This window comes from Platalea leucorodia (genome assembly GCF_965183815.1).
Source record: "Platalea leucorodia genome assembly, chromosome: 28".
NCBI classification, from domain to species: Eukaryota; Metazoa; Chordata; class Aves; order Pelecaniformes; family Threskiornithidae; genus Platalea; species Platalea leucorodia.
The window spans coordinates 244,283-267,500 of record NC_138850.1 but is presented as its reverse complement, the minus strand read 5'-3'; the positions used below and the strand labels follow the sequence as shown (position 1 = coordinate 267,500).

Below are 23,218 nucleotides of genomic sequence, written 5' to 3'. Positions count from 1 at the left end.
TTTTCTGCAGAACGGCTCTCTGCAGCGGCCGCTGTGGCGTTTGGGTGAAGGAAAAGGAAGTTTTGCAAAAAACCGTCATAAGCTGCTGCTTCCACGACGCTGCCTTCATCCTTGGCTCCAGCACAAAAAGGTAACCTGCCGATAAAGATCAAACGCGGGATTTCTTTTCTCACAGCCCAACCGGTGGGAGATGCGTGATTCAACTGGTCTGGCTGGGGTGAAGTTGCAAGATCCCTGATTCAAAGGAAAGGGCAGGAATGTGGCCCCAAGGGAGGGTAGAACAGGAGGAGCAGTTTAACGTTAGACGGGCTTAAGCAGCTGATTCTGACTGTGGGACCTGGCTTAGGTCTGATTAGCAGAACCAGACACTGATGCTCCTCCAGAGCCAGGTGGGCAAATAGCTCCTCTCGGCCCCAGACAGCCCTGATGGCTTTCCCTGATTTATTTGCAGGAGGGTTTGGGGTGGGATGGGGGTGAGAATGGGATGGGGATGGAGGTGGGGCTGGGGCTGGGATGGAGAGTGAGATAAGGATGGGGATGGGGCTGGAGATTGGGATAGGAATGGGGATGGGGATGGGCTGGAGATTGGGATAGGAATGGGGATGAAGATGGGCTGGAGATGGGGATAGGAATGGGGATGAGGATGGGCTGGAGATGGGGATAGGAATGGGGATGGGGTGGGGATGGGAATGAGGATGGGGCTGGAGATTGGGATAAGAATGGGGATGGGGGTGGGCTGGAGACTGGGATAAGAATGGGGATGGGACAGAGGCAGAGATGGGGATGGGGATGGGGATGAGGATGAGGATGGGGATAGGGATGAAGATGAGGATGGGGATGGGGATGAGGATGGGGATGGGGATGAGGAAGGAGCCGGACAGCAAAGCAAGGCGCCAGCAGCGCCTCCCGCAGGGTAGCGTGGCCGAGCGGTCTAAGGCGCTGGATTAAGGCTCCAGTCTCTTCGGGGGCGTGGGTTCGAATCCCACCGCTGCCAGGATCTTTTTCCCCCTCCTTTTTTCTCTCCATCTTCCCCTTTATCACCCCATTATTCCCCCTTCCCTTTCCCTCCTCCTCCCCAGGCAAACCAGGCCACCTGCTTCCCCTCCCTCCTAGTCATCCCCGTCATCCTTGAAGAAAAAAAAGCAGCGCGTTGGTCCAAAGTTTGAGCTGTGGGTTTGGTGGTTTTTTTTTTTTTTTTTTTCACATCAGTCGAATCATTTTTTACCCACCAAGAACAGGGGAGGGGGAGAGGAAAAAGAAAAAAGGAGGTGTTTCTGCCCGGTCTCGAACCGGGGACCTTTCGCGTGTTAGGCGAACGTGATAACCACTACACTACAGAAACCCACGCAGGGGGCTCCCCCCTATAACGCTCTCCGCGGTCTCCTGCACCCCAGCACCAACCGAGGGGATTAAGGGGGGGGGGGTTGACCTGTTTTATCCACGTCTTCCCCCCCACTTGGCTGTTTTGGGAGGGAAAAACACGTGTGTAAGCTCCTGTGCACACACATGGCCTGTGCGCGGACGAGCGACGCTCGGGTCCCTAAACCGAGGCCAGTAACATCACGCTCAGGGCGGAAATAAAGGGGGGGGGAAATGAATTTTTGCTGCTCAGGATGAGAAATCAGCAGCTGGCGCAGCCAAAAAGAGCCGCAGGATTTGGCTGAGCTGGGAGACTCCCTGCTGCAGGGTGTAATGGAGGTTCAGCGGGTTCAAGAGGCAGAAAACCACTTGTTTTTTGCATTATTTCTGGCCGTAATTGTATTATTTCTGTGCAGTTTCCACCTTCCTGCAAGGCTGGTGGTGGCGGGGGTGTGCGCACAGCCATACACAGGCACTGGACTGCCCTTGATTATTTTTTCTGTGCTTTCGCTTGAGTAACTTAATATTCTTTATTATTCCCTATGGACTGCTTGGGAAATAATTAATAGTATATCCCTTTGGGGAAGAAGAGAGGATTATAATGCAAGTTGCAGTACCTCTTGCTCATCCTTCTTGGGCAAAGCTGTTAAAATGAGCCAGAGTTTTGTGTGTTTCTCTGGGGGGAAAAAGAATTTATTTCTCTCGCTTACCTCTTGTCCTGCCCTGGATTCACCCCCGCTCCCGAACGATTTTTATTTCTAGAGTTATACACAGCAGGAGCTGCTTATTCACTGTTGCTATTAATAATTTTTTTTTTCCATGGGGACCGAGCCAAGATCAGCACAGGAGAGGTAACAGCCCACGAGGGAAAGATCTGGAGCGTTTCTGCGTATCCACAGCTTTTCTGCAATGGGAAACGCCGAATTTACGCCGCTGTGCACAAACCGTGAGATTTATGCAAAAGCGGAGGCCCGGGGAGGCTGCCTGCAGCCATCGCCGCTTCTTTGCCTGGTTTGGGAGGGTGACGAGAGATGTGAGCAGGGAAGGGCTGATTTACAAGCCACAGGGAAACTCAGACGCCTGAGCCGCGCAACGGCACAAAGGAACCTGGTTTTTCTTTTCCTCCCTGCCGTGGGTTTTCCCAGTGAGCTGCCGAGAACGCTGCAGCTGGGATGGGACTTCAAAAAGCTGCGGAGGGAAGGGGAAATAATTAATTAAAATACTTAAAATCTTTATTTAAAAAAAAATATATTATTTAAAAAAACACCAAATGGGAAAAAGAAGGAGGGGGGGAATAAAAATCGGGCTCGTCCGGGATTTGAACCCGGGACCTCTCGCACCCAAAGCGAGAATCATACCCCTAGACCAACGAGCCGCGCTGCAAGCGCCTCTCCCGGTGCGGCTGTCGGTGCTCGGAGCGGGTCCGGCCCGGCCCCGGTCCCGACCCCCCCCGGCCGCCGCCCTCAGCTCCCCCCGCTCCCGGCGTGGAGGAAAACGATCGCGTTTTTGGGGAGGAAAAGAGCAAAGAAAAGGGCTGAGGCCCCAGCGAGATTTGAACTCGCGACCCCTGGTTTACAAGACCAGTGCTCTAACCCCTGAGCTATGGAGCCGGCACGAGGAAAACCCCCTCCGTGCTGGTCACCAGGGGGGAACCCCAAAACTGGCCGCATCGCCCCCAATCCCATCGCCCCCCAAAATTTGTCCTAAGCACCACCTTGGGCCAGCTGCGCTAAACACAAGGACAAACAGCAGCAGCGAGGAGCATGGCACAACCAGAAACCCCCGGTGCACCCCTAAACCACCAAAAACTGGGGTTCAGCCCCTACGCTGAACCACCACAACAGTCGGGGCTCAGCCCTTGGCAACTCCAGCATCTTTTTTTTTTTTTTTTGCAGGTGGTTTTGCCAAAATACAGGCAGCGAGGAAAGCCCCGCGTTGCTGCCGGCATGACCCGGGTGGTGACGCCCCTCTCTCCCCGCTAAGGCTGTCTAAAGGCAAAGGTTGGCTCGGTCTTTATCTTCAGCTTTTTATTGCAGCCCTGGCTTGAGGAATATGCAAATGTTGGGGTTGTGTTTAACATAAACAGATGTGGGGGGGGAAAAAACCCCACCCCAATACATGTGCCTTCACCCCAATATATATGTGCCTTCACTTAAATGCTTTCTTTAGACTGAAATACCGAGCAGCACAATCCTTCAAACCCCAATTCTGATGTTCTCCAGCCCGTTGGGAATAATAAACAGGAGAAGAGGAGCACAGGTAGCACCTTCACATTTTATTTCCCGCACGTGGGCTCGGAACCGTCTGGGAGGTTTCAAATCCGCTCAGGGGACGTTTTTTGCTTCCTGTGGTTTGCAGAACCAGCATTTCTCACGTACAAACAAGACAAACACAAAGTCCTGACATAAGAAATACCACATCTCCTGCTAATGCCTTTCTTATTCTTGGGGTTTTCTGTTTCTTTATACGATTTCTACAGTGGCATAGCTTCAGCAATGGATGGAGCTTAGAAAATTCAGGCATTTTGCTCACCTGTTCACAGTTTGACCTTTATAAAAGTTGCTGCAGCTTTAAATAATGTGGATTTAAAGCCAAACTCATTTAAAAAAAAGAAAAAAGTAGACTCTCAGGATAGGAAACAACCCACCAGCTGACAATGGAGACGTTCATGCCTAAATCAGTCACCCCCAGCTCTTTTTATGACTAACGGCATCGTAAATTCACCTGATCCTGCATTAATGCATCTCATAGGAGATGGATTGTGCGTCATCTCCAGTAGCTACGCCAGATTTCCGTTATTTGGGACAGAGCCAAGGGCTCAGCTGTGCTCAGAGAAAACCTTCAATGATGCATGGGAAGATACACCTGTAAACCTGGAAAAATAAGCACCTCTTCACCCAGTTAGCAACATAAAGATGTTTTCTTATGGATTCATTCCACTTCTGGTCCGTTTGGGTTTTGATGTCACCCTTTGCACGGGTCTAAGGTGGCCTTCGATAGACCACACATCTTCACAACCCAGGGCACAAGCTGGTGGAGCAATTGAAGGCGTTCAGGGCAACCACCCATCTGCACGCACGGGATCTGCGTGCCCTAGGAGGGGACTACAGCGTTTTCATCTTATTCTGCTGCCGTGGCGTGGATTTACTGCAGAGAAGGGGTTTAAAAACCCTAAAATGTAGGAAATGCACTTGTTCAACCCACAGTTTCTCAGCACTGGGGTTGAACAGGGGTTTGGCAGTAGGTTTGAGCACATATGAAGATCAACTATGCATAGAAATGTCTTTCTCACCTTAGAGCTGGCCAGGAAATGTTGTTCATAATTAAAAAAAGCTTTTCCCCTCCCCCATATTTCCTAAAGAGGTTTAACATGTTTTCTAGAAAAGGTTAAAAAGCCGCCCAACAATACCCAAAACCAGAAACCATATTTTTTCATCACTTCGGACAATAATACGCTTATTATTTTTTAAAGGCTGCTTTGTTTTGGCAAAAGCAACAGCGAACGAAGCAAGCCGGGTGTTAAACGTTTGCTGTCTTGGCGAAGAGTGAGGATTTCCAGGAAAAGAAAACAGAAGACAAAGGTAAATGGGTGATTTTGCTGACAAGTGAGCAGGAAAGAGAGCCTGAGGAAATACAAGATTCAGCACCCGAAGTCTACATTACTATGGGCAAAGCAGGACAGCCTTGAGGGGTTGGAAACAAGATCTTCTACGTAGAGGGGACCGCAGGAGGAGTTACACAGGAGCACCAAAATTCAGAAACATGGGTCTTGCTCACATCCAGTAGGACAAACACACCTGAGCAACATTAACATCTGTTGCTTCACAAAAAAAAAAAAAAAAAAAAAAGCACCTTTCAGCCTTTGCCGGAGTAGCAGCAATACCTCCCTCCTGCCCAGAGGAGCCACGGACAGAGATCTGAAGCACAGAGCACTTACACGAGCTGATGGAGAGGGCAACCAAAAGCCCACAGCATCTCTTCAACCCCAGCTTGGCTCCAAGACAGGTCAGATCTTGGTGGCCACATGGTTTAGATCACCTGGGACAGCTCAGGCCACCATCTCAACATCACAAAAATGGCCTTTGGAGTACAATTATTACCCTAGATTGTAGGAGCACCAGCTGGAATAAGCAACCAGGCACCCACCCTTCATTGGGGACCTTTCTTCTCAGCAGGAGCAAGAGGCAAAAAGCCAGGAACTCCAGCTGAGACTCTTATAACCCCTCACAGAGCCCAGCACGAGGGTGTGAGCATCCTCACTGAGCATCCTGGCTCACTGAAATCCAGCCACTCTCCAGGAGCAGTTAATAAACCTAATTACCTCCTCCTAAATCTTGGAGGAGTGAAGGCACGTGGGCAGGGTTTCTACTTTTGGCACAGAGGTTGCGACTACAGTTTGTTGGGAGCAACAGCATAATAAAACAATGGGAAAATCCCCATTAAATTCACTTCAGGGGGAGCAAAACTTTCTAATTTGGTTTCACTTGATCAAATAGAAAGGAGCTTTGCCTGTTCTGGCTTTGGATGGATGTCCAAAGTGCTCTGCTTGGTGTCACTCCCTTCACCTTTCCCCCAGGACATTTGCCCACTAAACATGTCATTTTTAAGTCATTGACACTTGTTGAAGGGGTGGAGGGTCCACTCCAAAACTTCCCACTAGCTCTAATATTGACCCTTAGACCCACACAAGAAAAGAAAAAGACCCATCCGTTATCACTTGGAGCCACAAACCGACTACCGGTGGTTTCCTTCTCACTGAAGAGGTGAGTTGGTTCAGAGATGGGTTTAAGATGGTGACCACAACTTTCTGGGGATTGCTGATGATTGCAATAGCTGTGCTCTGTTTTAAGCTGATCTGAAGACCCTCCTCGTGATCTTTTTCCCTGACTACCTGGTTGCCCATCTATCAGCTATCTGCCTGCCTATGTACCAACGAACCAGGCTGCATGGTTGATTTGAGAGTCTCTTGTGCTCATCACTGCTGTCCACGCACCATCCAGTGAAGACCGTGGAGACAGGTCCTCAGCGAAGCCCATGAGAAGTCTCAGGAGCAAAGTTTGATGTAGGTAACAGTGGAACAGACTGAAAAGAGAGGGAACACCTTCTCTTGGAAGGCGACGTTGAAGGTGAAGATGTGCTGCATGTTGTCAGCGTTGTAGAAGGAGACTTCTTCCCCTTCGTAATCCAGGTACACCCTGACCTTATTGAGTTTCTGGCTGAGGCACAGCGGGGTGCGTTGAGGCGAGGTGACCGCCCAGTAGCGACCTCCGTTTTGCTGCACTGCCCAGATCCCTTCTTCGGGGGAAAACTGCGTCAGACCTTTCCTCCTGACGGACTCCTTGGCCACGCCGAAGGCCCAACCGTCCGAGGCCCCCACCTCCACTTCCCAGTAATGTCTTCCCGACTTGAAGCCCGTGGTAGCCAGCACCCGCGAGTTCGTGTCAAATCTCTTGGGGTTATCGGGCAGCTCCTGTTTCCTACAGCCCATCCTCACGCTCTTGAGGTCTGCAGAGAGGATGAGGAGGTGGTTTGCCGAATCAGGGTCCAGGGTCAGGTCCTCTGTTGATGACAGCAATGACAGCGATAGTAACTCAATAAGAATTTTAACAGTTGAAAGCCCAAGCTGGGGATGTTTTTATCAGTTGCTGAACCACATCCCAGCCTCAAGAACTGCTCCTCTTCAGCTCCCTGGACAGTCTGTGGTGAAGGAAAGCCAAGTTCACCAAGTTCAGACATCGGTTTGGCTTTGAGGTTCTTGAGATGCCTCCTCTCACCATTGACTCTGCAGGAAGCCTGGAGGCTTGGGGCTCATTTCAAGAGGAGTAATTTTCGATGTTAACAAATATGCTGCTTCTCTCTACCAGCACACAGGGACAAGCCACGTGTGTGAGAAACTTGGAGGTGGGTGAGGAAGGTCCCAGTTAAAGATCTGGGATAAGCATCTACCTCACCTTTTCACATCCTCACTAGGGTTAAGCCCCACCAACTGAGGGTGAAGAACACCACCACAAAGCAAATCATGGTACGTTAAGGACCAAGATCCGGTTCAAAATGTCCTAGAGGGAGCCCTACAACCGTGTTGTAGTCTTTGGCTCTTTGATCAGCTCATGATCCTCCAGCAACGCCACCAGCCAGCACCCCTCAAACGCTGACCGGGGGGACTCATTTGTCCTCCCACGTTGACACCCCAAGTCCCTTCATGGGAGGGCAAAACTCATGCTGCTGCTGCTAAGAAATGGGGTAAAAACAACAACATAGGGCCATTAGGAGCAAAGAACATGATAAAACCACATGCAAATGATTAGCACTATATACAGTAAAAATGGACCTTAGATCGAGACTTTTTTCCCAAAAAAACTGATGTTTGTTTTTCTTTTTGTTTCTGGCTCATCTGATGTACAACACACAAGATGGGGTACACACACCCCTCAGATCATAAATTGCTGAGTACCTGTCCCCAAAGTACCCCATGATGACAAGTCCTCATGGAAAGCCATGACCTAAGGGCATCTTTACACACCAGATCACATCTGGGCAGCCCAAAAGAAACATGCATGTAGATGAAGTTTGATACTAACATCTTTTCCCCTTCCAAAATCAGGCTCAAAGGAAACAGTGAGCACGTTAGTGACCTCAAATTGTGGTTGTAGTCAGCAAAGTTGCCATGAATGAATGAGACCCTTTGGGGGAATCTAAGATGGGACCTTCGGAGCTGAAACGTGTTGGATACAGCACCAGAGTTTATTTAGCTAAAGGTCTTTATGTTCTTTCAAAATGCATAGATTTGGGCCTGAAAATTGCATATGGAGTCCAAAAAGACCCACGATGGGATCGAAAGCTTCATGTTGTTTCACAGGGGTCGAAAAAGTGATAGCAACCACAGGAAAGGGTAGGTCCTTTTTTCCTTTAAAACTTAAGCACCAGGTTCCTCCCCAAAACTGGGAGTTTGGCTTTAAAATAACATCTCCTGCATTTTGCACTGTTATATCAGACCAAAAGATAAGTCCTTTCCAAGTGTCCATTAGCAAAAGTTAGGGGAAATGGGTTGGATGAGCAAATTTCCTTGATGCCCATCTTATCTTTAAAAGGTGTTTTCCTTCCCTCCTCTTGCATCTCCAGCTGCTGGAGTCATTAAGATTTGGGTTTGAGCTTCGACTCAGCTGCAGGGGCTGTGAATGATGATTTGGCTTGATTTTAAAAAAAAATAATATGACTCCAGGAGCTCAGGTGTCATATAAAAAAATAAAAATAAGAGCATTCAAAGCTCTTGGAAAAGATGAACTAAGGCAGTCAGAGGAGTGGGATTCAATGACTGCTACGAGGGGTTGGCCGGTCCCTTCTTCACCCCTTGATCCCCCAGCTCTCTGCAGCATAAGCTGTGGCCCAATCTGCTTTCAGAGGGTTTGCTGGTATAATGCACCAGCCAAGTTATACCTCTACACATGCACACACACCACCATGGACATGCAGTGAGGGTCGTTTTGCCATTTTGCTTTTAAACGGTGGTCATCACCCTTTCTGCTTTTGCTTTGCCATCCCCTTGGCATTTTCCAGAGGTGTCTGGGGATGTTTGTGAGCAGAGTCTGGCCCCTCTAAGCTGGATGGTCCTCGGAAAGGATCCAACCTGTGGCTCGTCCTCCTTTGCCTTCCCCAAGGGGTCTGCAAGCCCCATGCTGAAGACCACCAGCTTAAAAGCAAGAAAAAGCCTTCTCTTCAAAAAGAGGGCTCTGCTTTGCTGGGGTGACTCTGGCTGCTCTGGGCATGGCTATGCAACCTTCACACCACGGGAGCTGGAGCTGGAGGATGGGGGCAGATTTTAACAGCATCTGCACCCACCGCAGTGCAAAGTCAGAAGGCTCAGGCTGGTGTCAGAACCACTGCAGAGCCCATCACCGTGGTTTCCCGGCCCGCTGGCATTCCCCTGTCCTCACTGCTGCTGGTGAAGCAAAGCAGAAGTTCGTCCAGCATTGAAAGAGCCAACCTGGGCTGGTTTTGCCGGTTGCAAATTCTTGACCTCTCACGTGAACTCACTCCTTTGCCAACCCAGGAGAGCCGGTGAGCAAGTCTTCTCCGGCATGGCATGATCTGAGAGCAACCGCCTGCCCACAGCCACGATTTCAACAGCTTTCCACAGAATTTAAGTCATCTGACTTTGCACTGGAGCAGATTATGGAGCGCTCACACCCTCCATCCCAAACCCTGGTGGAAACAGGAGCCCGACCATGGGCCACAGAGCACATCTGGCAGACTTAAAGCAGATTGTGACTTGAAAGGGTATGAATCCATTTTTGGGTTCAAATATCTGTTCTTTCCGTTCCGCACTGTAGTTTTGTTAAGTGTAAACAGGCAGAAAGGACCTAGCTTAGCTGTCAGATCCCCGGCGTCAGCTAGAAAAATCGTCTTTTGACTCTCGAACTGAGCAGGCTGGATCTGGAAATCATCGAGAGAGAAGAAATTAAAAAAAAAAAAGAAATCTAGAGTGCCTTTTTTCTTTTTTTTTTTCCCCCTCTCTTTGGCTTTGCAAAGCCAGCTTTGCAAATTACAACCACAATTTAAAGTCTTTGCTCCAGGGCTCTACGTCTTAAATATTTTCCTTTTACCTTTTTCACCTCTTCCCAGTTCATCTTGCAGGTTTTCTGAAAAGAAGAGACAGGCAAGTAAATGGCAACACCGAGAGCGCCAGAGGGAACCACAAAAATCCCCTTTATGGGGACATTTACACCCACACCACATTGCCAAAGTGCCGCCTTTGCCGGCATGGGACTCGACAGGCAGCAAGAGCTGAGGACGGAGCAATGCCAGCTCCCGCCAGCTTGTGCAATGGGGACAAGCAACAGGGGAAACTTCTGCTTTTTTTTTTTTTTTTTCAATTTTTAGCAAAAAAAGCCTTAAAAAAAAAAAAAAGCTTCTCAACATCAAGAGAATGCAGAATTTCTTTAAGCCTTATTTATCGTGCCCTGCCATATTTTGTTCTCCTCGTTGTCTTATGGGTTTCAAGCTTTTTGTACAATACTTTAAGCCTATTATTGCTCCAGGGCATAGTTTGCATTTAGGGATTTTCTCTTCCAGATCTGCTTTCTGGTGTTTGCTTCCTTTCCAAATCCCTCAGCACCATCTCATGGCTTTGCTGCATTACTGCAAGGGGTTGGTTTTTAAATGCAAAGCTTGGCTCTCCCGGCCTCAAACTATTTGGGATGTGAAAATTGCAGGCTTTATTGCACTAAAATCGATGTGCCAGATTCAGGGGTTTCCCTCTTTAAAAAAATCCTGCATCTCCTTCACTGGCAGCCTGACAGAGCGAGTCTCCTCCTGTTCACGCACATCTCCAGAAGTCCTTTCCAACATAATTTATTCTCCTATTTCGGGACTGCTGGCCAGGCATGTGCTAAGGGACTGCAAGACATCCGCAGCATCCCCAGCACTCCTCATCCCTTTTCCCCGACACCTGCTAAAGGCCAGGCCTATTTTAAACCTCCCGGGTTCGTTTCCACGTACCTCTGAATTTCTTTAAGACTTTCTCAAGGACGACGGTCTTGAGGGAGAAATTGCAGATGTGCATTTTCATATCCGTGCATACCGGCACGGGCTTCTGGCACTTCACATCATCACTTCTGCAAAGGAAAAAATAAAAACAATAAGAAAATCATTGCTATTCCCCTTTTTTTTTTTTTTCATTTGCAGTTGGCAGTGTGCAATGCTCCCACCCCGTCCCGCTGTTGGAAAGGGTGTCTGTGCTGGGTTGCCCTCACTCAGCTGCTCCTGTTGCAGCTTAAATTTCATTTTCAGGGCTTAAGTGGTGCCTAAACCGTTGCCCTGGGTGAATTGTGTATCAGGCAAATAAGATGACTCGGGGTTTCTGGTCTCACTTGACCTTTGAAGAAACTGCCTAGTAGGAAAGGACTTTGTGATAATGCTAAGTTTTCCAAGAAGCTGGAAGAGACCCAGGGCTTGCACCGAGTAGGAGGCAAGCTCTGTCTACCCCGGTGCCTCCCTGGGCATCTGGACTGCAAACACTGACCTTTAAACAGTGCTGGTGGGAGAAAAAAACATGAAAGAAGGGGAGAAGCAGCACTCCATACCTGCTTATGATGTTCATCACGTCCTAGAAAGGAAAAAGAGAGACTGAGTGAAATCCCTGTGCAACGTGTGCTACATCTCCCCTGGCTCAGACAGCATGAGAGCAATTCCCCTTCAGCAAACCCAGCCAGGGCAGCCATCCCTTATGGCTGCAACACGCAGGCACGGATCCATGCCTCAAGTGTTTGCTTTCAGCTTTGGAAAGCCACAGTCCCACCAAATCCCACCCAAATGTCTGCAGCAGCTAAAGACCCAGCTGCTTCTGAGGGGAACCAAGCCTCCCAGATGCTCCTGTGCGCAATACTCCAGGTTTATTATGCCCATAGAGTCATGATGTGGTTTAGGTTGGAAGGTGCCTTTGGAGGTCTCTCATCCAACGCGCTGCTCAAAGCATGCCAGCTTGCCCAGGGTGTGTTAGGAGTATCTTCTAGAGTGGTGGTAACAAAAACCTCTGTTTCCTATTCCATTATTTGATCGCTGTTGTTATGAACACAGATGTAGGCATCTGGCAGCCTTTGAGATGCTCTAAAGATCTCTCTGCTGGTCTCCCACTTCTGAGAGGGTCCTATCAACCTGTTCCATGTGAAGTCTTGAGATACAGAAAGACACCTGCAAGTATCCACCTGCCTAAGAGCCAAAGGGGCATCATCTACCGTAACTTGGCCACCTAGAAAGCTGGCATTAAACTTGCGCATCTATGTCTCCACGATATCTGGACTGCCATGGTCTGGTCACCACCAAGAAGAGTTTAGGGTGCCTCCAACAGGTGATTCATCCCACCCTGGGATGCATGTCCTGACAGTGGAAATTATTTGCCCTCAGGAAGGGTAAATTATGGAGGTAAATTATAGGTTAAAATATCTATAATAATAACTAGTTGCTACGTGGTGAAAATTCACTGAGAGGAAGCCCATGCTTAGTCCAGTCCGTGCCACCATTAGCCCTTTCTGATGCCTTTAAAATAATGTAAAGAAGAGCGTAAACTGTGGCGAGTACATTGGATGTGATCCAAAGGCGACACAAAGCCATACCCATCTCCCACGGAATGGAAAAGGACTCTGGAGCTGACTAAGGGTTTCCAAAGTGGCCTTTTAAAAAAATATCCCCTATTGTTGCAGGATCATTTCTGCGCGCATTGACGAGGGCTGAGCAAAGACCACGTGAAATGAGTTTTCACCCATAGCCAAGTACTGAAACCATCTGCAAATATTTGCAGTGCTTTCACTGCTGCCTGGGAGGGAATTTAACTCTGTAGATCTGTGTGCACCAGCAGCTCAATCTACTTAGTTTAATCAAAACATCCTCAACTAAAAGAAGGTCACCCATCTGCCATTCAGTGGGGGACAGGACTGCTTGATTTTGGGATGGGCAGCTCGGGCTTGTTTTCCAAACCTCACTTCATCTGCGAAGGAGATTTGGGTAACAGGGAGGGCTGGATTGGCTCCAGTTTCTTTCTTTGCAATGCAATCAATACCTGGACTCCATCTGCTCTCTCCCTCATACTTTCCAGCTTGGTTAATAGCTCGTTTTGACTTGAAAACCCAGCTCTGCTTTCAGGTCCCGGCCAAGCTTCTGCAGCCAGGACTCCACTGAGAAAACTGGCAAGGAGCCGTGTCCTGCTGAGCTCAGCTCCACGTGCCTCTATGCTCAACTCCATCCCCAGCCCTCACCAACGCCTGCAAGCTGGAGGAGTGGACATCTGCGACTTCGCATGCTACAAACCTTCAGCGTTGCAAACCCATCAAGACCTGGATTTGCAAAAGGAGTTGCTTGATTTAAGGATCTAGCCAGTACCGCTGTGGTGGCTCTTCATGCAAGGTCTAGTTCAGCTTTGAACACCTTGAAACAGGAATTTATGTGTGCTAGAAAGGTCCAGGCAAATTCATGGAAGAAAAATTTATCAGAAAAATTTATCAGAATTTATTTATTATAAATAATAAAATTATTTATTATTAAATATGAAGAGCACACCTCTGTGTCAGGGTGTTCCTGAGCCAGAGATAGTTGCTGTGTGTCATTGCTGGCGTAGCAGAGCTCAGGGCACTCAGACACTGCCAAGCACCATCTGCTCATTAAAGGTGTGGGGGGGAAAAAAGGACATTTATCCTCAAAATACGTCTACAGGATCCAGAAACACATTAAAAAAGGATGAAGAAGGGTCATGGCTCAGACCTGAAGGTTCATTTCATAGCAAACATCTCACCTTGAGGAACTCAAGCATGGGCTGCTGGATTTTCTCCTCCAGCTCCGTGATGAGCTTGTTGAGGAGCGTGATCTCCTTGGAGAGGTCGGTGATGTTCTCATTCTGCCTCTTGGCAATGTTCTTCTCCATCTTCTCTAGCTGTCCCAAGAGGATATGCTCCTGGTCATGCAGGAACTGCCGCAGCTTCTCAAACTCCAAGAGCAGCTTCCGCCTCTCGTTCTCGATGGTTTTCTGGGAATGAAACGCAGTAAAAAGGGTTTTAAGCTGGTGCAATGATTTTGGGGTGGAGAGGGGCCACCTGGTGACTTTGGAGCACCTGCCAGTGTCATTGCTGCTGCTTGCTGGCTTGTTTGTGAGACTGGGTGCCTTCAGTTGGAGAGGGGCGAGGGGACATTGCGTGTGGCATGCCTGGACAAAAGCCTCGAAAAGGGGTGGGGATGGGAGAGCAAAGGCCATGGGCAGTTATTCCACAAACAGCCGTTATCTTTGTTTTCCTCCACACATCCCAACCCGGACCCGTGTCCCCACCACCCCAGAGCACTGCATTGCGGGCACGCACCAAGAGCTCCTGGGTTTTCTTATCATCATTCACTTTAAACTCCAGTAGCTCTTGCCTCTCCTTTTTCAGGAAATCCAAGCGTCCCTGGATTTTCTCCTAGGAACAAAGAAAGAAGATATTATTGGATTTTCTTTCATTCTTTCACTGCATTATTCTGCCTGTGCACGGTTTGTTCTTGCAGCCGTGCAAAGACAAGCAGGATTGCAAGAAAAATTCCGGGGCCCTCTCACCGGGTGAACATGCTGGCTCAGCTCTGCCCACGCGCACCCAGACACCCACGTTTGCAACCCCCAAGGACCGCCACAAGCTTGCACGCATGCAGCGAGCACAAAGAAAGGAGACAGAGGATGCCAGGGGAGGGTACATGCGCTGTTTTCATCGGTTGCTGCTACCACCTCCTCTGCCTTTGCTCTTGGCACAAACAAAACTCAGCCTGGCTTCTATCAACTTATATTCATCTTTGGATGCTTGCCCAGACCTAAAATAGATGTGGGTGTTTGCTCCGTCACCTGTTACCCTACCGATAAGGTAGGTGCCCGCAGGTAGTGTTTGCAGCGTGATGTTCGTTTGGCTCAAACCCAGGGCTTTTGCAGGAGCTTGCACGGGAGAAACTGTGTCTCGCAGCCTCCTGGCTGCCCTGTGTTTAATCCCACGCTGCAGAGATGACATGAATTCACGAGAGGGTTTTGCATATCTGGAGGGCGTTTTCCAGGTCTTTGGAAAGCTAGAAAGCAGCAACCAGCTCTTTGCAGGGTGGCTGAGCCCAAGGCTGAGCATGGGAAAGCTGGGCGACCATGCGGGGACTTGAGCACAAACATATGGCACAACGCGTGTCGCCAGGAGGCAGAAAGACCTGGGGGGGTCTCAGGGCGGACAGACAAACAGACAGGTACCTTGTACTCCTCGGATGCCTCATCAACGGGTACCACGGCATGCGGCCGGTGCTCCCGGGACCTGTCGCACACCACGCAGATGGTTCTCCGGTCATCCTTGCAGTAGAGTTTCAGGGCTTCCCTGTGCTTCGCGCAGAGCCCATCCTCCTCGGCACCCTTGGCCCCGCGGAGGGTGAACTGGCTGATGATCTCAGACATGTTCGCCAGCTGCCGGTTGGGTCTGAAGCTCTTCTGTTGGAAGACCTCTCGGCACTGCGGGCAGGGGAAGTCCATCTCTAGGTCCTTCCAACTCTTGATGATGCACGCCCGGCAGAAGTTGTGCCCGCACTCAATGGACACAGGGTCTTTGAAGAACTCCAGGCAGACGGAGCAAGTGGCTTCATCCTGGAGATTGCCAGGCAGAAACACCGCCGCCATGGCCTCTCTCCTGCGGGTGAGGACTGATTTCACCGGGGCTGAACACGGAACATGAATGCTTGGCATCCAGCCCCAAGTGGGCGTTCCTCTTCCGGGAACGAACCCGCTGCCCGAGGTCACTTCTGCAGTGTCTGGTTTCTTTAAACTGGTAACAAAGACCTCAGCATTAGGGGACAACACATAGGTGGAAGAAAAAGAAAGCAGGAAGGTTCCTGCCCTTTGCTCCCCCACAAATCCTGGGTTCCCTGTCTTTTTTTTTTTTTTTTTTTGCAGGAGGGAGGTGGCAAAAGGGAAATCGTTTGCGATATGGCCACCAGATCTGGGTCTCATTGCTTTTGGCTGACCTGGTGCTAAATGCAAGATCCGAGTCCTCAGGCTTGTGTTTAACAGCTGCTCTAGGCTACGATCCAGGTAACCATCTGAGCTCTTGTTAAAGACCCATTTCACCCTGGAAGCTTCAGCTGGGGACTCAGATGACTTGGTTGAGCTCCAGGGCTCAAGAGGGGCCATAAAAAGCAATGGGAGAAGGGGAATACACAAGGATGCAAAGCCCATATCAAGATCTGGGGGTGAGTTTCCCAGATCCATAAAGATTAACCTCCGGATTGGGGTCCTGCATCTCAAAGCCACTGTTTGCCTTCCAAGAACATTTTGTGCAGCTTTGGAGGTCTTGCATTAAATAGGAATGATAATTAATATATGAGGACTTTTCTTGGCTGGGGTTTGTCTAGAATATGATTGTCTCCACCTGAGCAGGTCACCAAAGCTCTTGTTATGGACAACAGAGATAAAAGTGAGTGACAGTCATCTAGTTACTGGGGGGGGGGGGGCACATTACCATCAACAGAGAAATGTAGGCACTTCTGGAGTGTGATTCATCTTCTCCTAATGAGGACTTGAAAACAGATCGAGTGATCCTATCCATAAATGCCCAGTTGATCTGACATCTCCAAGTTGAGCTTTTTCCCTTGGAGACATCTGGTGCTAAGAGGAGACAAATCCCAACCCCAGAGGTTGTACTGGAGGAGTTATATGAGCAAAACAGTCTTGGTATCCTGATGCCAGGGGTCTGCAAAGGGTTTCTGATTTGTAGTAGGGGTTGTGTTCATCCCGATACCTTTGCAGCTGGGGAAGAGACTGAGGAGGGGTATCCATCCTCCACTTGAGCCTCTCTTGTAACTTTAAAACTTTTCTGGCATTTGCGTATTCTAGCATCTGCTAAACAGGAGCATCAGACTTCTGGATCAGCAGAAAATGCATGCCTGACTTGCTCATTTGGGACTGGAAATGAGCTTTTTCAGGTCAGTTTAAATACAGTTCTGGGCTTGGAAAGGAATCCCTCATCTTCTCATAGGAAAATAAAATCTGAATACCAGTGCTTGCTATGACCCACGTTAGTCTGTGAACAGAAATAACACAGAACAAATGACTCAGGCAAATAGCAGAATATATATATATTTTTATATGTATATATTCACACAGACTCATATATAGGTGCATATATATGTACACACATATATCCCTATATATGCAATATATATATATCCATTTATATGTACACAGTTCCCTACAGAAAAGGAATTTTTCTGCAGACCACCACTTCCACCTCTGTGCATATTTATCTACCTACCCCTGCTCATATACATTGAGATATAGATAGATATATATATATACACACATACACACCCCATGCCCTATGGAAGGGGAATTGTTTTCTCTTCCACTTTCCATTTCTCTTGATCTGTAAATAAACACAAACTATGTATTTTTCCCATGTCGTGCACACATTTTTCATCACATCTCTGCAGAAAGGAAGAAGTGGTGGCCTATGAGCTGGAGAGAAATCCACACGCTGTCCGGAGATGCATAAATAGCAAAGAACAAAAAAAGCGTGAGACACCTCAACAGAAACAACGGGCAGCCCAGTGGGAAAAGCAGGAGAACAAGGTGGGTAGAAGGGGAAAAAAAAAAAAAAATATATACAGATGACCTCTGGACAGACGGACAAGCACATCCCACCGCCCTCCCTATGCCCCTAGCTGACCCCGCGTACCTCGGAGCAGAGGTGTAGGAAAGGGGCATCCTCCCAAATCGCCCGACCTTTTGCATCGGGAGGGTGCTAGTGGGGGCCAGGTGGGGGCCGAGCCTGGTGGCCGAGGGGTCGAAGCGGGAGGCAGCCCGCGGCAGTCGCTCCACCATGCGCTGACGAAGGAGACCAGCTCGAAGCCTGGATGCCTCTGACATTTCAGCGCCGCTCAAGCTCCTGCTCCTTCCCAGCCCTCGGTTGCCCCATTTGTCCCCTCTGTCACCCCCCGCCCCATCTCACTTACCATTCCTTCCCCTCCCCCATTGCATCTATCCTGGGCACCCACCGATCTCTCCTTCCCTCCTCCTCCTCCTCCCGAGCCGCTCTGGCTCTGCTCTCCTTCTCTGTGCCAAAGCTCTTTTCCCTGCCCAGAGCCAGGATCGCATTTCCAGCACCTCCCTCCACCTGTCTCCCAGCCCAGACCTTCTCCACAGGACCTCTGCAGCCCTTTAATCCTCTCCAACGCCCCATCTTTCCCTCCAGAAGAGCAGGGGCTCAGAAAGGAGTGAAGTTTTTCATCCCTCCTCCAAAGCCATCAACGAATGATTCATCTCCCAGCTCATATTTGGGGCAGCACCATGCAAAGAAGGGCAGAAACATCTCCTGCAGGAGGTCTCCCACCTGCCATGGGTGGCTTCTTTAGGTGAGGAGAGGTTGGGACATCCAAAACAGGGAGGAGGGGGAAAAAAAATTCAACCCCAATAACATGGTTATTACCTGCAGGACTGGCTTTAGGTACCAAACCATCCTGGGGTTGATCGTCCTTTGAAGTTTTGTCCTATGTTAGGTGAGCCCAAGCACGTTCAGGCTCTTGTGCCTGTGTTTCCAGGTAGGACACGTGCAAGCAGTCACTGTCCTGGAGCTCCCCCTGCTTATCCCAATACTGGACCCAGCTACAAGGCTGGATGGACAGAGATTTGGGCTCAGTCCCAAAGCTGGAAGGGGTCTCCTCCAAGCTTCTCATTCCAGAAACAGGTTGGAAGTTGAACCTGGCTCCAGAAGACACCTGTATCCACACAAGCAAGCAGCCCCTACAGCCCCAAGCCACATAGGAATCTCTGTAGCCATCAGTTTATCTGAAAAAACAAACTCCTCAGGGGGTAATAATCAACAGGAATATCCCTCTGCTGCCCAGTGCAGCAGACAGGATTTTATCCTCATTAAAAAATATAATCTCTTATCTGGCTAAATAACTTCTTGCAGCACTGAGCTTCCCAGCTACAAATGCCTCAGACAAAATAAACCCTCTTCCACCCCCACCTTGTGCTGCAATAAGACAGAAAAAGTCCAAAATACCCATTTTCCCTAGACCACAGAGCGACAACAGCAGAATCTCCACCTCTACATGATCCCCACACTTTACACTCATGGTTTCTCCTCCCACCATAGACATTTTGCCCTCAAAGATATGGGTGAGCCTTAAAAAAAGCTCATTTATCTTAAAACTGCCTGTAATGAATTGCCCTCTCCTCTTCAGGGCCTTTGGGCTGCAGGCAGCAGCTACAGGTGCCCTGACCTGATAAGCTGTTCCTTTAGGTTTCATCTGAAGTCAACAGCAGGAGTTTGGTACCTCCTGAAGGACCATTTATTGTCTGCATTAGATGGATGACTCAACTTCTGTTGACTAGTAAGGGAATTTTGGGTGAGCACGGGTGAAATAAATACCTAATATCTGTTAGATATACATGTCCTTTATTTCTCTTGGCTTCCAGCAGCTCCCCGATGATCTCCTTTGCGACCCTTGGTGAAAAGTTCCCAGCAAAAAAAGTTCCCAGCCCTGCACAGTAGGAAAAAATGGGATGCAACCAGGGGAAAGCACCTTGGCTTGCCCTTGGGGTTTTAGTAGCAGGATTATGTTCAGGGCCACAGGCTGCTTCCAGACCACCAGGAATGCTGAGTCTGAAGAGCTGTTAATAGGAGCGTCTGTCTGGAGAAGGAAAACACGCACACGAGCCAAATTCAGCTGCCAGTTATAAGCCTGCGGGTTTATTGCTAGAGCTGAAACAAAATCAGGCCAGATGGGGAGCCCCGCAGACAGAGCGGGTCCAACCATCCTAATTTAAGGTGATAATCGTTCAAGATTAAATTTAGGACTCATAGCATTGAAATGGCTGGACCGCATCAGCAGCCCTGATTCCTGTCCCCGCTGCAGGCTAGTCTGTGGGGTCCTCATCCCACTCCTCATTGCAGAGGTCCGTCTCGCAGCAGGAATACCGGGATGTCAGGCGGGACTCTGCATCGGATGCCCGTTCTCGGCCGCAGTTCATCGCGGAGGTGCAGCCTTGCTGGTAATAGAGGGTCACCCTCCCTGCAGGGGTGGTGGGCAGAGAGGGAGCATGGTTAGAAGAAAGCAGCACTAAACTAAGAAAAAAATCAGTGGTGGACTTTGAAGTTACCAGGTGAGAAACCGGCCCCTTAAATAGCACCCCCAAATGAAGTCACACCTTGCTTGTTTTAATTAGGAGAAAGAGCTAAGTGAGGCATGTGCACACAGACAAAACTCACATGGCTTCCTTGGGAGACAGAGTCCCTCCTTTGCCTAAAAGGGGCTTTCTTGAACCATACATAGGGCAACCTCCATCAAGAGAATGAATTTGGCCCCTTGCGTTAGCCCTTTCCCACATCAGGTTCATCATTCCAACCTCATTCATTCTGCAAACCAATTTGGTTTTCCAAAGGCAAGGACAACCCCCACTGAACCAAAGGAAACACATGGTTTTCACCCCCCCAACTACGTACCCAGGGAGGTTTTAATGATGGCACATTTCTCTCTCCGCTCACAAGTCGTTTCGTTCGCTCCCCGGAAACATCCGACGAAGGGGATCTTGTACTTGCAGACTTTGCATTGAAGAGCCTCAACTGCAGGAGACGGAGACGAGGCAATGAACTTGGGGCTCTGTTCTGCAGAGCCATGGGGAGTTTTGCTTCAGGTGTCCCCACAATAAGATGGGGTGATCCCAGAGAAGATGTAGAGCCCACCAGGGAAGGGACCAAGCGTCACCTTCACTTACAGACCTGGTAATGAGAGCTCTCATCTGTAGGGGAGAGGCAGATGATGCCTACGGACACTTAACCCTTCTTGGCGGAGCTTTACAGACAGACGTGGCCTTAGGTGAACAAATCAAACTACAGACCCACAGAGAATAAATGCGGATGTGGGCTCTGGGGTGGGGTTCATCCAGCTGCAATGGGGTTCATCCACAGCAAGACCATCACAACATCTAGCCCAGGATCCAGCAGCCTACAGCTGAAGCTCCTGGCCCAGAGGAGGTCTCCGTGGATTTAATAGCTCCCCTGGGAAGCGAGTGGAGAGAAAAATCATTTTCATTCAAGCAATGATGAAAACAGTTGCAGAGATTCCTCTCCACTGACTGTAGACTCAGAGCAGATGACACCCAGCTCACACTGCAGACATCAAGAGCTTGGCAAGACCCATCCAACCACCATCAGTTGTTCCCCTGCCCTTTATTAAATCCCATTTAACTGTGACCCTCCACTTACCGACTCCGACGCACAAGACAAAGGTCAGCCCCACAAAGAGCACCTTCATCTTGGGAAAGGGGACAGATCCTGACCTCCCAGCTGCACCTCAGCCCAGCACAGGGTTTCCTATGAAAGAGAATGGCTCAGGCAGTTTATGAATCCCTGTAATGAGTTTCCTCAGCGATCAGCCTTCTAGCAGGGGGAAAAAACCAATCAGGCAAAAGCCGCACAGTACAGATGCTTGTGAAGTCCCTTTTGGGGCAAAACAAGTAGAGAAACTTGAAGCACATTATTAGACAATCCTCCGGTACCTTAAAAAGCTGAAATACAGGCAATTCCACCTTTCTGCTCTATTCATTTCAATAGCCATGCTTTCGAGGCAGAAATCTCCCAAGTGAATAAAATCATTTTATGAGGAAAAACACCCTCACATTTCTTAATTTCCTAAGATGCTCCCACCTCTTGCTCAGACATAGCACGGGCAATTGTCTGTGCCAGAAGCAGGCAGGTTTGGGGCAAAGGGGAAAAAATTTGAACGCCCAACGTGGGGCTCGAACCCACGACCCTGAGATTAAGAGTCTCATGCTCTACCGACTGAGCTAGCCGGGCTGCCAAAACATCCCTCTTTCCATTATTTTTCTCACCAAAAGTGTAAATTTGATGCCAATTTAGAAGAATGCCCAATTTTGTGAGTAGAAAAAGAAGGGTATTCCAATAAGTGGAAGTTCTTCCCTGGGAGATTTAAGAGGGTGTGTTGGGATGGTGCCAGCAGAGACAAAACACAGAAGGAAGACACAGAGGAGTCCCAAAGCAAAACCCCAAGAGAGGGTCCCTTACCAGACTCTGCTTTCCCCTCCGAGGTCCGAGCATCCACCGGCCACGTGTCCCCGCTGCCTTTATTCCTCTCCTGCGCTTGGGCTGACCCAGGACCTGAACGACCTCGGAGCCGATGGGGGATATTGTTTGGTGGGAACAATGCTTCTGCTCGCACCTGGGCAAACACAGCTCCTTACCGAGCCTGGACAGACCTTCCAGAGCATGGAGTCATTCATTACATGGGCAAGTCTACAGGCTCTCAGGCCTTTTAATCTCTTTGTGCAGAGAAACACCCCCAGCTCCCAATTTTGCAGTCAACGCAGGGTTAAATCTGCAGGAAAGACCCAAAGAGGCAGAGTTTATAGACCCACGAGTAAGCCTTTAGCTGCTTGTGAAGGCAGCACCTTCACAAGCCCCCTTTTGAGACCAGCTAATTTGGGGTTTCTTCCACAAATAGCACCAATATCGGGTAGAAGGATGTGCCTCATCCCATTTGGGGGTCCTGCCAAAAAGCAAACCCTCCCTTCTCTATCCCCCTCCCTGTTCAGCATCGTGTTTAATCACACCGATTTATCCCACTGGGTGCAGCTTTTCATGGAGCAGAGAAGAGAATAAAAAAACCAAGGGATGCAAAACGTTCACCTGATCCTGGAGCCCGTTTCTCCTAAGCTTGCAAGTAGGACTTTGCGTAAGAGAAGAGTTTCAGCACTTCCCATTCTCTCCCCTCCTTGCCTGTATTTTTCTTCTTTTGATTTTCTTATCCAGCCTTTCCCTCAGCTGAGCTACTCCGTGCATGGGACCTGGAACAGCCAAAACATGCTCTTCCCATACCCCTTCAAGGCAAAGACTCCTGCGGACCTGGGTTGTTGGCTTCCTTTAAAACACAGATGGATGGCAGAGCCGTGTGAACCGCTCCGTTACTCCATATGGAGCAAACAAGCTTGTGCCATGGCCTTGATGGGACACACGTAGCCGAAAGCCAGTTGACAACCCCCGTGGGTGGATGCTTGCTTAATACAACGAGAAGTGCTCCAAGAACCAACACAACTCATGGACCACACGTGCTTGAGAAATATGGCTCATAACAGAGCACAGAGGCTGGTGTCCACAGTCAGATGTCTTTTCTGGAGGGTTTAAGCTGCATGGTTACGGCCTTAAGTAATGACATGTTTAATTACGACATGATTCCAAGAAACCTGCCTAACTGCTTCAAGTTATTTCCAAGTCCTTTGGCTTCACCTGTACCATAAACACAATGTTTATGCAGCTGTTCTGGTGCTGACAGCACAAATACGGACGATACCCACATTTTCTCAAGCATGAAG

At 49.2% G+C, this 23,218-nt stretch overlaps 2 protein-coding genes across 2 annotated transcripts; both read right to left on the bottom strand.

The window, feature by feature from the left end:
* Positions 1 to 5,468: 5,468 nt before the first annotated feature.
* Positions 5,469 to 15,937, bottom strand: LOC309601012 (E3 ubiquitin-protein ligase TRIM7-like). The gene is made up of 7 exons (XM_082333763.1): positions 15,092 to 15,937; positions 14,199 to 14,294; positions 13,640 to 13,870; positions 11,439 to 11,461; positions 10,855 to 10,970; positions 9,960 to 9,995; positions 5,469 to 6,918 (listed from the first exon to the last, which is right to left on the bottom strand). Exons 1-7 carry the CDS (start codon positions 15,836 to 15,838, stop codon positions 6,404 to 6,406), a joined length of 1,764 nt encoding a protein of 587 aa, XP_082189889.1. The 5' UTR covers positions 15,839 to 15,937; the 3' UTR covers positions 5,469 to 6,403.
* Positions 15,938 to 19,747: 3,810 nt separating this feature from the next.
* LOC309601051 (uncharacterized protein) lies at positions 19,748 to 21,144 on the bottom strand (the record flags this gene model as incomplete). The annotated part of the gene is made up of 3 exons (XM_082333885.1): positions 19,748 to 19,902; positions 20,334 to 20,453; positions 21,096 to 21,144. 3 exons carry the CDS (start codon positions 21,142 to 21,144, stop codon positions 19,748 to 19,750), a joined length of 324 nt encoding a protein of 107 aa, XP_082190011.1.
* Positions 21,145 to 23,218: the final 2,074 nt, after the last annotated feature.

Bases quoted from the DNA above. Each gene is read 5' to 3' on its own strand.
- LOC309601012 (XM_082333763.1), bottom strand. From the start codon at position 15,838: ATGAGACCCAGATCTGGTGGCCATATCGCAAACGATTTCCCTTTTGCC. The intron at 10,971-11,438 runs GTATGGAGTGCT...TTTCCTTTGCAG, and splicing joins GTGATGAACATCATAAGCAG to AAGTGATGATGTGAAGTGCC. The intron at 6,919-9,959 runs GTAAAAGGAAAA...TGTCATCAACAG, and splicing joins ACTGGGAAGAGGTGAAAAAG to AGGACCTGACCCTGGACCCT.